This window comes from Balaenoptera borealis (assembly GCF_965194805.1).
Source record: "Balaenoptera borealis genome assembly, chromosome: 9".
NCBI classification, from domain to species: Eukaryota; Metazoa; Chordata; class Mammalia; order Artiodactyla; family Balaenopteridae; genus Balaenoptera; species Balaenoptera borealis.
The window spans coordinates 52951252-52966044 of record NC_138873.1 but is presented as its reverse complement, the minus strand read 5'-3'; the positions used below and the strand labels follow the sequence as shown (position 1 = coordinate 52966044).

At 41.1% G+C, this 14793-nt stretch overlaps 1 protein-coding gene and 1 long non-coding RNA gene across 4 annotated transcripts in view; both read right to left on the bottom strand.

The window, feature by feature from the left end:
* The window catches only part of RTN4IP1 (reticulon 4 interacting protein 1), a 45548-nt gene that overhangs the window by 10897 nt on the left and 19858 nt on the right, over positions 1–14793 (bottom strand). For all 3 annotated transcript variants that reach the window (XM_082404863.1, XM_082404862.1, XM_082404861.1), the window contains 2 exons: positions 5364–5500; positions 1941–2124 (listed from right to left, as the gene is read on the bottom strand). In XM_082404863.1, coding sequence (XP_082260989.1) covers positions 1941–2124; positions 5364–5500 — 321 coding nt within the window. The remainder of the gene's footprint in view (positions 1–1940; positions 2125–5363; positions 5501–14793) is intronic.
* LOC309634645 lies at positions 10547–12945 on the bottom strand. The gene is made up of 2 exons (XR_014248278.1): positions 11672–12945; positions 10547–11348 (listed from the first exon to the last, which is right to left on the bottom strand). It is a non-coding gene; the product is annotated as an uncharacterized lncRNA (long non-coding RNA).

Here is a 14793-nt window from a genome sequence, read left to right as displayed (position 1 = left end):
TAGGGACTTAGTACACAGCATTCAAGAGAACAAAGTCCTAAACTTCACCCCCCAAAAGGTTCCAAATTAATTTCGAGAATCAAGAAGAGCTAAAGATAATTATTCAAGTCAGTCATCTTGCAAATACATGGCAGTGCCAGCCAGGTCGACATGACTCACAACCTTTTCACCCTTGAGGAACCTTCTACTGCCTTTTTCCTGAGCCTGAAGTATTTTGTCTAATTAAAAAAAAACAGAATGTATATTTTCTTGTCACTTATTCCATTTCAACACTAATTCAGATTTTAAACAAATGAGCTGTAATTACCAACAGTGCATAACATGAAATTATAAGCCTCTGTCACCACTGTCATGTCGAGACTCTGAAGGTCTGCTATCAGTCCTATACTAGGGCTGATCTGCTCTAGTCTTCAAGGCCCACCATGCACGGGATGTGTTCAGTTGGGTGACATAGCTCCTTACGGCCCTGTTAACAAAATCAGGCTGACTAATCAAATCTTTGAAACCCCCAGAATGCCATCAATAGAGTTTCTGATTCACATGGGACATGTACTGTCAAGACAAGTTGATACAATTCCAGAAGAAGCACGACGGTTCCATTAGTCTTTGTAGCCTCAATGACGGAAGAATACAATTTCCTTCAGGTTTTTAAAATTAATTAATTAATTAATTAATTAATTAATTAATTGGCTGAGTTGGGTCTTTATTGTTGCACGTGGGCTTTCTCTAGTTGCGGTGAGCGGGGGCTACTCTTCGTTGCGGTGCGCAGGCTTCTCATTGCGGTGGCTTCTCTTGTTGCAGAGCACGGGCTCTAAGCGTGCGGGCTTCAGTAGTTGTGGCGCACAGGCTTAGTTGCTCCGTGGCATGTGGAATCTTCCTGGACCAGGGCTCGAACCCGTGTCCCGTGCATTGGCAGGTGGATTCTTAACCACTGTGCCACCAGGGAAGCCCCTTCCTTCAGGCTTTTGAAATTCAAAAAAATTCCCATGGACCTCGAAAGGTCCGAAAGCCCCAGTCTGGGAATCACTGGAATAGCCCAGTGTTACTACCATGAAAACAGCCAGCTCTACGCTGTCTTAATGAAGCTTCTGCCTTCATATACAAGAGACTGTATGTATTAAGACAGTGAAACAGAGAGCCATCAGGTGCAGACAAGAAAAAAGCAGAAGGTGTATCAGATGGAATCAGGAGTGGTAATAATAGCTAATAATAAAGGCTAACATTTAACAGGACTTCCCTGGTGACGCAGTGGTTAAGAATCCGCCTGCCAATGCAGGGAACACGGGTTGGAGCCTTGGTCCGGGAAGATCCCACATGCCGTGGAGCAACTTGGCCGGTGCGCCACAACTACTGAGCCTGCGCTCTAGAGCCCACGAGCCACAACTACTGAGCCCGTGTGCCACAACTACTGAAGCCTGCGCACCTAGAGCCTGTGCTCCACAACAAGAGAAGCCACCGCAATGAGAGGCCCACACGCCGCAACAAAGAGTAGCCCCCGCTTACCGCAACTAGAGAAAGCCCTCACGCAGCAAAGACCCAACGCACCAAAAATAAATAAATAAATAAATAAATTTTAAAAATAAATAAATAAAGGCTAACATTTAATAAGAGCGTCTTGGGTACCAGGCATTGTGCCAAGTTCTTCACATGGGTGGATTATCTCATTTAATCCTTATAACATACAGTAAGGGAGATACACCATTAGCCTCATTTCTCAGGTGAAGATGTTGAGGCTTAGTGACGCTAAGTAACTTGCACGGGGCTACACGGCTACCAAGTGGAGGCCAGAATTTGTACCCCGTCAGTACGTGACTCCAGAGCCCTGCTTGCAGCCACTGTGCTGCGCTGGCTCCGCGAGAAGAGAAACTGTCTAGGAGGAAACCAAATTCCAGAAGCCCCAGGGGCCTGCTTGCTCTCACCAACCAAGACTCTCCCCCTACCTTCACCGTCTTAGAGCCCACGGTGACGCCTGTCTGCAACATGCCATCCGCTATGCCCAACCGGTCCATGTTCAGGAGGAAAGGAGTCACCAAAGTCACATACGTGGCTCCTGACCACTTCTTGAGACAACTTAGAGCCCACGTTTCGGTGGATCCACCAACACTGTCGAGGATAAAATCAAACCTGGAGAGGAAGAATCAAACCAAAACATCCTGGTCAGCCTTTATCCAAGCTGCTTTCCCTCCCAGCGCCAGTTAGCTACAGGGTTTGTTTCCGTGACAGCTCGCAGACAGCAGCCGGTGGATGCCCGGACAAAGGAGAAAAGGGCACACCCGCTTACTGGATCTCGGGGATTTCTGCACCGTAAGTCAATGTCATTTTTTTTAAATCATAAAATCATATTATTTTCAAATACTTTAAGAATGACTCAAACAAGTGGTTTTCAACCAAGGGTGATTTGGGCCCCCAGGAGACATATAAGGCAATGTCTAGAGACATTTTTAGTTGTGACAATTGGGGGAGGTGGTGGGAAGGGGGTACTGGCATCTAGAGGCCAGGGATGATGATAAACATCGTACAATGCACCGAACAGCCCCTCACAACAAGAAATTATCCAGCCCACAGTGTCAGTAGTTGAGAAACTGAGGTTGCCAAGGCTGAGAAACCCTGACTCAAGCTTTATAGAAAACTGCAAAGCTATCCATCCAATGTAAGTCAAAGTACTCTTTCGTTCACATGAATACTTGAGAGAAAAGTGTATAGGTTTTGACCCACACAAGTCATTTGCTTGTATTCCCTCCACAATCAAAACTGCTTGTAGAAGCATCCTCTTCACCTTATGGAATTTTCTTCTTTTGGTTTCATGCACGTCAGCACAATGCAAAAGACAAATCAACAGCCTGCTCTCAGTCTTCAGTTCTGCTCTAACATGCCAAAAAAATCCAGTCATGATGGAATCCACAGGAACTGACAGATATTCAACTCCTTAAATCTAATCTAAAATTGCTATAATCGCTACATTCTACTTAAAGGGGATAAAACCCAATGAAGCTTTAAAATACTTTAGAAAACAAAGATCTATTTAGAGAATGCATGCTTATATATTAAGCAAATTAATAGAGGAATTCCTTTTTGGTAAATCCTTTTTCCCTCCTAAATTCATCTGGATGAAGTCAAACATCAAAGCTTCTAAAACCAGCTTTGGCCAACTTTGTGGCTTTTGAGTTTTTCATGGGACTAAACTAAAGAAGGGCAAATAAAAATTAAAAGATATGAAGTGCAGGAGAATGACCTTACTAGATGACTATCCTCATTAGAAAAGAACAGAAAAATTCTTTTTTATGAGTTTAAGTTTCTGCTTAAGTTTCTACTTTTAAGTTCCTATTTCATTCCCAAATTTTGGATAAACAAACATGATGACACTTCATTTAGATAAAACTTAAGGGCAGCCTGGTATTATAGAACTGGCACTGCCTGCAAAAAGAAGTCCAGAGACCAGACTGTAGACCCAGCTCCCCATAATGATTAAGTGGCATGACCTTGAGCATGAAAAAAACTCCTAAATCCTCTGCCCCTTATTTTCTCGACTATAACGCCATAGAGTAGGACTGAAGGATTTCAAAGCCCTTTCCTGCTGTAAAATCCTAGGATTCAAATCTAAAAGGCTGCTATTTGGAAGGAGGAACAAATTTATTCTAGGTGGATTACGAGGCCAACCTCCAGGCAGAAGTTACAAAGATCAATTTTAACTACAGCGATCATTAAAAAAATAACAGCCTGCATTTGCGAGCTGGTGAGGTCCCCTGACTGGGCAAGAGCAAGCAGAAGGGGCAGGGCCTCTGGGCGAGACACTGAGGAAGAGCGGGAGGCGCCGGGCGGGAGGCACCTGGGGGCACTCTCGCCTTCACCCGTCAGGGCCTCTCTTCTCTGGCAAAAGATTCCAGACGTGCAAAACACTCAAGGTGGATGGGGGGAAAGGGTGGGCCTTGGCCTGTCTCTGCTGCTACTCCTAGAGGCAGCAGGAGAGGTGATTGACCGAAACTACCACTATCTGGAAGCCTAGGTCCTGCCACACAGGCGGGATCTCCGCAAGGGACAGTGTTAGCCCTCAAATGTGCCGTAGAGCGTGTTCCTGCCGCGGGGGCTTTACATTTGGTGTTATCTCCACCTGGAACAAGTGCTCCTCTCCTAGATCCCCTCGACAAGTCATTAAACAAATATCGATTGTAGGTCACTACACCATCCTGGGGTCGGGGGCGGGGGATACAGCAGGGAACAAGATCCCTGCCCCCAACAAAAAAATAGTCCTATCCTCCTGGCTCGCTCTCCGAAGCCTCTGCCCAAATGCCTCACTTAGAGGCACTCTTCAACCACCCCATCGCAAACAGCCTCCTTCCTCTAAAACAGCCTTTCTTTTCCCCTTTCGCTGCATCAGCGTTCTTGAGGGCACTAACCACTAGAATACAAGCCCATGAAAGGGGGCAACGTGTCTTGTTCGCCACTGCGTCTTAGCCTGTGCTTAGAGCACTGCCAAGCAGGAAGGGACATGCCATAAACAGCTCCAGGATGACGCGTGGCCGGCTGCTCCGGGCTGCACAGCCGAACATCTACTGTTGCGAGTTGGGGTGCTGGCTGAGAGGCTGGGCTGCGTCAGATAGGGGCTCCCTCTGTCTCCTTTTTTTTTAAACCCATGAAAATAAACTTCTACTTAAAGTGGGCAAGAATAATTAGCTTCTGAAAACTAATTTAAAAAAGGAAAAATCTTTGAAACAGAAGCAGTAAAACAGCTTTCCAAATACTCCTCAGGCACGCTCTCCGCTGCAGCTTTGCCTGGGCTGGGTGAAGACCAGATTCCTAAGCACCCCCCGTCTCTGCCCGAGCCACAGTCAGGATGGACAGGGCCTGAGAGAATTCCTGAATCTGCTCTCACTTGGTACACTCCGTCAAACCACAGCCTGGCATTCAGACGCACCGAGAACCTCCACAGACTCGCATTACTGATATCTATACTGCCTTTGCTTCTCTGAAACCCTCATTATGAAGCCAAAACACTAATCGTGTATTTCACGTACTGCTCTATGTTCTTCTTGTGGTGTCAAATGCCCCTGGAGGGAATCCACTTCCAATTTTGCCTTCAGACCTGTTACACACCAGCAATAAAAGGAAGTTAACTTAAAAATTAGCAGAAGTCTAGGTAAGCAAAATATCTTCCTCAGCACAAATTACATTACATGATCGTGCTGTATTAACATCTGGAGTTAAAACATAAACCAACCTAAATAACCTCTAGTGACATGGAGTGTTTTCGTAGATTCTTGTCTAAGATTCCAACATGACTCTAAGGCCACCCAACCATCTCAGGCTTGCATTATCAGCTGTCTTTGTTCCCACCTTGCCAATATGAACATTGTTTGAATACATACGGCTTTAAAGATTTCAACTGCTCTTCCATATTTCCGGATTTGTAATCAATTACATCATCTGCCCCAAGCTTCCTTACAAGTTCACTGGCATCCTGAGAGCAAACTGCTGTCACATGAGCATCCCACGCTTTCATTACCTGCCCAAAAAGGGAAAAAAAGGGGGGAGGGGAGTAGAAAAACTGAATTAAATAAAAAATAGTTGGCACCATGTATACATATATCAGGTTAATCTCTAGACAATTCTAAGTGCTCTGTCTTAACAAGAGCTACAGGAAGCTATCTGCCAGAGACTAGTAAAATGATTAAACTTTTGTTCACTAAGAAAAATCCAAGAAATAGATCTCGTTTTCCCTGGACGAGACAGTTAGTCGCCTTGCTGTCATGAAGTTATAACCAATCCAATTCCAGAAGGGCTCAGTGCCTCACCAGCATCAGAAAAGACAGGAGTTGATGGCCTTAAGCTCAGCATTTTCAATGATGGCAAAGGTAGATGGGGAAAAAAAAAATCATGTCCTCAGAAAATGAATATTTAAAATGCGCCCAGAACATAAAAACGCAACATCTCTTCATTTGCATCTCCAGTAAGTGTTAGTATAATCTTGAGTCAGACAACTGGGTAATCAGGTACTGGGTAATAAATGACAGATGCTCTTAAAAAGAGGGGAAGAAGGGACTTCCCTGGTGGTCCAGTGGTAAAGAATCCATCTTGCAATGCAGGGGACACGGGTTTGATCCCTGGTCGGAGAACTAGCAATCCATGTGCCGCGGGGCAACTAGGCCCGCGCACCACAACTGCTGAGTTTGCGCACCTCAACGAGAGCCCGTGAGCCGCAAACTGCGGAACGCACGCGCCACAACTAGAGAGAGAAAACCCACAAGCCACAACTAGAGAGAAGCCCACAAGCCACAACTAGAGAGAGGCCCACACACCACAACTAGAGAGAAGCCTGCGCTCTGCAACTAAGACCCACCGCAGCCAAAAAAAAAAAAAAGAGGGGAAGAAAGCATGGCCATTTTACTTTCAAAACATGCATCAGCCCCTCTCCTTTGGAGTAAAAAGACCTAAATAAATGGTTTGGAGGATTTAAAATGCAGATACCTTATATTTTAAAAATAATATATTTAAAAATAACTAGACTTAAAAAAAAAGAAGGATTCAGGATTAAGTATCCAGAAAGCATCCTGCTCCAAAATTACTACAGTTCCTTTCTATAATGACAATTTCATAGAATTAAAAGGGAGCCATCATCAGCAAAATCTGAGAACAGTTACTTGAAGTTCACTGAGAAATCTTCAAATGGGCAGTTATAGGTCATAACAAATCAGCTGTTTTCTCACTCCTGTCCTCAATATCAATTTCCTGAACTTCCTTAATATAAGTTGCAGAGGTTCACTAGAATATACGAGATCTGTGTTTGTTCTGTTCACTACTGAATCCCCATTCTGTGGTACACACAGATGCTGGAGATCTGTTAAATACAAAAAACAATAAAGGATTTAAAAACTACTCACAATCTTATCTAATTTCTCACTTTTAAAAAGTAATACTGACCAAGGAATATGCCCTGGAAATCTGAGGGGAATTAAAACATTTAGGACTGACATGATATATGATAGTTTATGTTTATGGGCCACAAACAGAGACACTTGAGTATAATGACATGTTGCTTTCAACAGCAAGTCCCAAACTAAATTCAAATATGTGAAGAATACAATCCAAGATGAATATCCAGTATCTGTATAAAAAAAGAAACTGTCAAGGAAAAAGGAAATTGTGTTCTAAGCACCTACATTTAATTTGTGTTTTCCTTAAACAGTATTAAATCCTCAGGAAGAATCTGTCATATCTTGAAACAGTTCAATGAGTTTTTTTCCAAATTTCTAGATTTTCCTCTCCCACTTTGAACTATCTAATATCTTTGCACACTATTAAAAGGTTTTAAAACAGCTTTAGTTGTTTTACTATTTCATGTAAATTAAAACACAAGTACAAGAGACGTCTGTAAGGCAGACAGAGACCACTCAGACAGAGACAGCAAGCTGGCTGCCACTCCAAAAGCTCTTCCCTGTGCCCGGTCCCCGCACCAGACCCTCTCTCCCAAAAGTCATCGTTACCCTGATATTTATAGTATCACCTCCTTGCATTAAAAAAAAAAAAAAAGGTTTTATCACCCATATATGCATTCCCTAGATACCATAGTTTAGTCTTACCTACCTACCTATCTATCGATTTATTTCACTCTGCTGGGTCTTAATTGCAGCACTCAGGATCTTCGTTGCAACATGTGGGTTCTAGTTCCCTGACCAGGGATTGAACCGGGCCCCCTGCATTGGGAGTGCAGAGTCTTAGCCACTGGACCACCAGGGAAGTCCCTATCCCCTTCACTTTCTTAAAATTTATCTGTGAAAGAATCTAGGCCATGTGACCTGCAGAGTTTTTCCCACTGGAAACTCTGGAATTTCTGATTGCACACCTGGGACAGTTCTACCTGTTACTCTGTCCTCTGTATCTTCTGTTTCAATCCATTTAGCACAACTATAAATAGTGTCTGGCAAAATTATAGGATGCATAGCATATCTGGTTGTTGCCCTTTTTATTATCTCAGTGGCTGTCTACTGGTGGTTGCAAAATGGTGATATTCTCTCTCTCCTTTTTTCATTTAGTAGTTGGAATACTTTTATAAAGAAACACCTCTCCTCATATATTAGTTTACTCATGTGTACAGTTCGTATAGAAAAGGCAAATAATTTTTTCCTTTTTTCAGTTTATAAAATAATAAATTGGTTTCCTATCTTCCAAAAGTGACCACTTTTTAAAAAATATCATCATGAACTCATGGATTTAAATATAGTTGAAGGATTTCAATCCACTGTAATTATCATTTTGATTACTGAAGCTCAAATTGTCTTCTTTGACAATCTTTGGGAGTTTCTTCAAGTTGGCTACTGAGTCTTTCTGACATGGTTCAACTAGTCTTTACTAACTTCCTTGCTATTAATATATTCTAGGCTCATTCTCGTACATTTTGCGCGCTAGATCTGGAATCTGCCATTTCTCCAAGGCGCTGCACTTTTTTCTGTGTGTAAGCAATGATATTTCAAGAGACAGCTTTACATACATACATATACAAAATATCTCTTGAGTTCATATTGATACTTCCAATTCAAATTCCAGACTGTCAAGCTTTTACTTAACCTCTTTTCTGTTACATCTGTATCTCCTTTCCTCCACTCCTAAAATCCTGGTTGTCAAAGACAAAGGGGATGACAGAATTAAAATACGCCATAAATACCCAACTGTTCCATTGTATATTACAACATAACAGTCTCTGAATAATAGTACTAATATCACTACCAATATGATTAATGAAAAGATTAAAATAATTTTAATATATGCTCTCTGTTCCTCCGCTTTTTAAAAACAGCTGTACTGTTTACCTTGTCAGAGCATATGGCTGTTACACACTATACTCTCTTTTTCTAAGCCCTCATTTAGTTTTAGTTCTACAGATAACTTTATATTGAACATTTACCACCAGTCCTTGGTTCGATGTCTCTCTAGCCATTTTAGTTTTCAGAAGCTCATTTTCTAGTAGATTTCTCACAAAGGGATCAGAAGAACATATTCCCCAAGTTCTTGCATGTTATTAACAGTTCGTATGTGCCCTTTAGTGTACTGAGCCCAGTTTTGCTGTATATAAAATTCTTAGCATATTCCTTCTCAAGTGTCTTAAATATGTTACTCCACCCCTGCTCCCTCCACTAGCATTAAAGCACTGTTGTCAAAAAGTCTGCTGATAACTGAATTTTACTTACATGTCACATGCTCTTTTTTTAAAAAAAAATAACGCTGCTTTTTTTCTTAAAAAAAAAACCCTGGTGTATAAAGCAGAAACTAACACACCATTGTAAAGCAATTATACTCCAATAAAGATGTTAAAAAAAAAAAAAAAAAAAGAATCATTCCCAAAAGGGAAATGTGAAGGCAGTACTATGGAGAAACTTCCTCTACTTAACCACTTGACTCAGTTCTAGATCATAAAGACAAAGTTTGACTTTAATTATCTTTCTTTCCAAGTCCCTTTCATTATATCCTCTGTCAGCCTTGGTTTCCTCATTTGTGAAATAAGAATAGTAATGCCCACCTTATAGTTTTGTCAGAGGATTAGACATTAAAATAATTAAATGCACCAGGATATTGTATCTAGCATCTAGTATGTACTCAATAAACCTACTTTCCTCCCCTTGTAAAACAAACAAACAAACAAAAAACCTGGTGGTGCAGCAGTTAAGAATCTGCCTGCCAATGCAGGGGACACGGGTTCGAGCCCTGGTCTGGGAAGATCCCACATGCCGCGGAGCAACTAAGCCCGCGAGCCACAACTACTGAGCCCACACACCACAATTACTGAAGCCCACGCACCCTAGAGCCTGTGCTCTGCAACAAGAGAAGCCACCGCAATGAGAAGCCCGTGCACTGCAACGAAGAGTAGCCCCAGCTCGCCACAACTAGAGAAGGCCCGCGTGCAGGAATGAAGACCCAACACAGCCAAAAAAAAAAAAAAAAAATGTCCCAAGGGTTTTTTTGTTTTTCCTTTTTCTTTAAGTGCCAGTAATTTTACTAGAGTTCCCCTGGATATTGCTCATTCTGGGTCCATGTACTTAGATAAGTGCTTTGGTTATTTAATATGTAATTTCAAATCATTTAACTTCAGGAAAGCAGGGAAGTTTCTTGAATTACTGATTTTAGTATTTGTTCTATCCCCTTGTTTTGGTTTTCTTCTTCAGAAACTCCTATTATCCATATAGCAATCTTCGTTTCTGTCTTCAATATTTGACACTTTCTCTGAATCTGTTTTTATCTCTTCCTTTCTTTCGTAATTTACAATTTTTCCTGTTTACACATTCTGTTTCTATCAGGCCAGCATTATGTGTTGTGTTTGTTATTGAGTTCCTTCTAGTTTAGTCTTCATTGCTAAATAATTTTTTTTTTTACTTTTTTTCTGGGTTTTCCAATTATGATTTATTTCGTTCTTTCACGCTCTCGATCGTATTTTTTTAAGATATATTAATTTATTTTTAATTAATTAATTTATTTATTTTTGGCTGCATTGGGTCTTTGTTGCTGCGCAGGCTTTCTCTAGTTGCGACGAGCGGGGGCTACTCTTCATTGCCGTGCACAGGCTTCTCATTGCGGTGGCTTCTCTTGTTGTGGAGCACGGGATCTAGGCATGCAGGCTTCAGTAGTTGTGGCGCACGGACTCAGTAGTTGTGGCTCACGGGCTCTAGAGCGCAGGCTCAGTAGTTGTGGCGCACAGGCTTAGTTGCTCCGTGGCATATGGGATCTTCCTGGACCAGGGCTTGAAACTTCTTAACCACTGTGCCACCAAGGAAGCCCTCTATCGTATTTTTAACCTTTTTTTTAGCTTGTTTTTGAAATTGCAGGTTTCATTTTGATGTTTTCCAATGTGTTTTCATTGTCTGTAGATATGTTATTCTACCTTGATATTTATCTATTACTCAACCGTTTAATCTTATTAAAATATGTTCATTGTGAAACATAACACACAGAGAAAAGTGCATGGAATATAAATGTACAGCTTAACAAATTATTATAAAGCAAACACTATCTTAAGCATCACTCAAGATTAAGAACTAGAACATCTCCTCACTTCCCCCTCCCAGTCAAAACCCCCCTCACTCCCTTAGAAGTAATAACAACTATCAGGACTTTTACATGAGCCTCCCCAACCCCCCCACCCCGCCCCCGCCTTTTTGTAAAGAGATTTACTATCTAGATAAGCAGCCTTAAACACTATTGTATAGTTTCACCTGTTCCTGAGTGTCATTAAATGGAACCATATAAGATGTTCTCTTGTTTCTGACTTCTTCCTACTTGTAAGATTCATCTACTTCATTGCACACAACTATAGTTTGTTTCCATGGCTGTGTAATGTTCCAGTGTAAGAATACACTGCAATTGGGCTTCCCTGGTGGCGCAGTGGTTGAGAATCTGCCTGCCAATGCAGGGGGCACGGGTTCGAGCCCTGGGCTGGGAAGATCCCACATGCCGCGGAGCAACTGGGCCCGTGAGCCACAATTACCGAGCCTGCGCGTCTGGAGCCTGTGCTCTGCAACAAGAGAGGCCGCGACAGTGAAAGGCCCGCGCACCGCAATGAAGAGTGGCCCCCGCTTGCCACAACTAGAGAAAGCCCTCGCACAGAAACGAAGACCCAACACAGCTAAAAATAAATAAATAAATAAATAAATAAATAAAAAATTAAAAAAAAGAATACACTGCAATTTACTTCCCCATTTTACTGTTGAGGGCCATTTGAGCTGTTTCCAGTTGGGGGATAATACATGTAATTCTGGTACATATCTTTTGGTGAACATGCATGTACAGTTGACCCTCTGTATCCAAGAACTCCACATTGTTGAATTCAACCAACCAACCAGGGATTGAAAATATTTGGGAAAAAAATTTGAGAAAGTTCCGAAAAGCAAAACCTGAATTAACAGTATACTTGCAACTATTTACAAAGCATTTACATTGTGTTTAGGTATTACAAGTAATTTAAAGAGTATTTAAATTATACAGGAGGATGTGTGTAGGTTATATACAGATACAATGCCATTTTATATAAGGGACTTGAGCACCCGTGGATTTTGGTATCCAAGGGGATCCTGGAACCAATATTGTACCAAGTTGGTATACTGAGGCATGACCATATGCCTATCTACAGAGTACATTCGTAAAACTGTTAGGTTGTCATAGAGCAATTCATGTTCAGAGTTACTATATGGTGCCAAATTATTTTCCAAACTGGTTGTACCAATTACACTCTAATCAGCAGGGTATGATATTTCTCTTTTCCTCCCTCCCTTCCTCCCTCTTTTCCTTTCTTCCATTTACTTATTCATTAACCCACATTTACTGACAATCTGTGGATTAGGCCCTGGGTATCTGTCTTAGTCCATTTGGGCTGCTATAACAACATACCACGGACTGGGTACTTTATAAACAACAGAAACGTATTTCTCACAGTTCTGGAGGCTGGAAGTCCAAGATCAAGGTGTCAACACCTTGATGTGTTCAGAGCCCTCCTCCTGGTTCATAACCAGTGCCTTCTCTGTGTCCTCACATGGTAGAAGGGCTAAGAAGCTCTGCTGGGCCTCTTTCATAAGGGCATTAATCTCATTCACGAATGCTCTGCCCTCATGACCTAATCACTTCCCAAAGGCCCCAATACCATCACTTTGGGCATCAGGACTTCAACATATGAATTTTGGAGGGACACAAACATTCAGACCATAGCAGTATCTAATGGTGAATTAGAAAGAAGTCAAGGTGTGCATCTCCTGGGAGTCCTTTCCCCTCTCTCCCAATTCAGTGAGCAGTGGATGAGAAACTCCAGCACTATCCTGGTCCTCAAAAGGTCTGAGAAGGGGTCTGGGGAGGAGGATAGCACCCAAATTCTCCCTCCTGTAAAGCCATGTGGCAGAGCCTCTGAGTGTGCTCACTAGCCCCTATTGCGGAAAGGGCCTCTCCCCTCATCCTGAGGGGGGCTTAATCAGCAGCCGGCCAGTTAAACACATGACCACAATGGGAGCAGCCACTAGGTGCCATCCTGTTCCTAGAGGCTTGGGGTACTTTGCTTTGTTTGTTTTGTTTGAGGTAAAATTTACACAAAATTCATAATTTTAACAATTTTAAAGTGTATAATTCAGTGGCTTTTAGTACAATGTTGTGCAACTATCACCACTATCTAATTCCAGAACATTTTCCTTACCCCAAACATAAACCCACACCCATCAAGCAATCATTCCCCATTCCCTCTTCCCCCCAGCCCCTGGCAACCACTAATCTGCTTTCTGTCTCTATGGATTTGCCTCTTCTGGACATGACATAAATGGAATCATACAAAAATGTGACCTTTTGTGTCTGAATTCTTTCACTTAGCATAATGTTTTGAAGGTTTATCCATGTTGTATTATGTAGCAGAATTTCACTCCTTTTGATGGCTAAATAACATTCCATTGTGTATATATACCACATTTTGTTTTTCTATTCATCAGGTGATAGACATTAGGGTTGCTGCCATTTCTTTGTCCATTATGGATATTGATGCTGCTATGAACATTTGTATATAAGTTTTTGTTTGAACATAGGTTTTCATTTCTCTCGGGTATATACCTAGAAATGGAATTGCTGGGTCATAGGGTAATTCTATGTTCAACATAGAATTAAGAATTTTAAGAAACTGCCAAATTTTTTCCCACTGTAGCTGCACCATTTTACATTCCCACTAGCAACATATGAGGGTTTCAATTTCTCTACATCCTTGCCAACAATGTTATTTTCCATTTTTTTAATAGCCATCCTAGTAGGTGTGAAGTGGTATCTCATTGTGGTTTTTTTTTTAATTGAAGTGTAGTTGATTTACAATATTGTGTTAATTTCAGGTATTCAGGGGTTTTTTTTGCATATTATATTCCATTATAAGTTATTAGAAGATATTGGGTATAATTCCCTGTGCTACACAGTAAATCCTTGTTGCTTATCTATTTTATGGATAGTAGTTTGTATCCCATACTCCTAATTTGTCCCTTCCCCCTCTCCCCTTTGGTAACCATATGTTTGTTTTCTATGTCTGTGAGTCTGTTTCTGTTTTGTATATAGATTCATTTGTATTACTTTTTTTTAGATTCCACATACAAGTGATATCACACAGTATTTATCTTTCTCTGACTTATTTCACTAAGCATAATATTCTCTAGGTCCATCCATGTTGCTACAAATGGCAATATTTCATATTTTATGGCTGAGTAATATTGCATTGTGTACACACACACATACACACACAATCTCCTTAAGCCAATCATTCAATTGCAGCTTTGATTTGCATTTCCCTAATGACTAATGATGTTGAACATCTTTCCATCAACTTACTGCCCATTTTTATATCTTCTTTGAAGAAATGTCTATTCAAGTCCTTTGTTGATTTTTTAACTGGATTGTCTTTTTGTTGTTGAGTTGTGAGAGTTCTTTACATATTCTGGATACCATACCTTTATTAGATACATGATTTGTAAATATCTGCTCCCATTCTGTGTGTTGTCTTTTTACTTTCTTGATAGTATCCTTTGATGCACAAAAGTTTTGAATTTAATGAAGTCCAATTCATCTAATTTTTCCTTCTTTTGCTTGTGCTTTTGGTGTCACCTCTAAGAATCTATTGCCAAATCCAATGTACGAAGATTTATTCCTATGTTTCCTTCTAAGAGTTTTATGGTTTTAGCTCTTACATTTAGGTCTTTAATCCAGTTTGAATTAGTTTTCACATATGACGTGAGGTAGAGGTCCAACTTCATCCTTTTGCATGTGCATCTAGTTGCTCCAATACCATTCACTGAAAAGACTATTCTT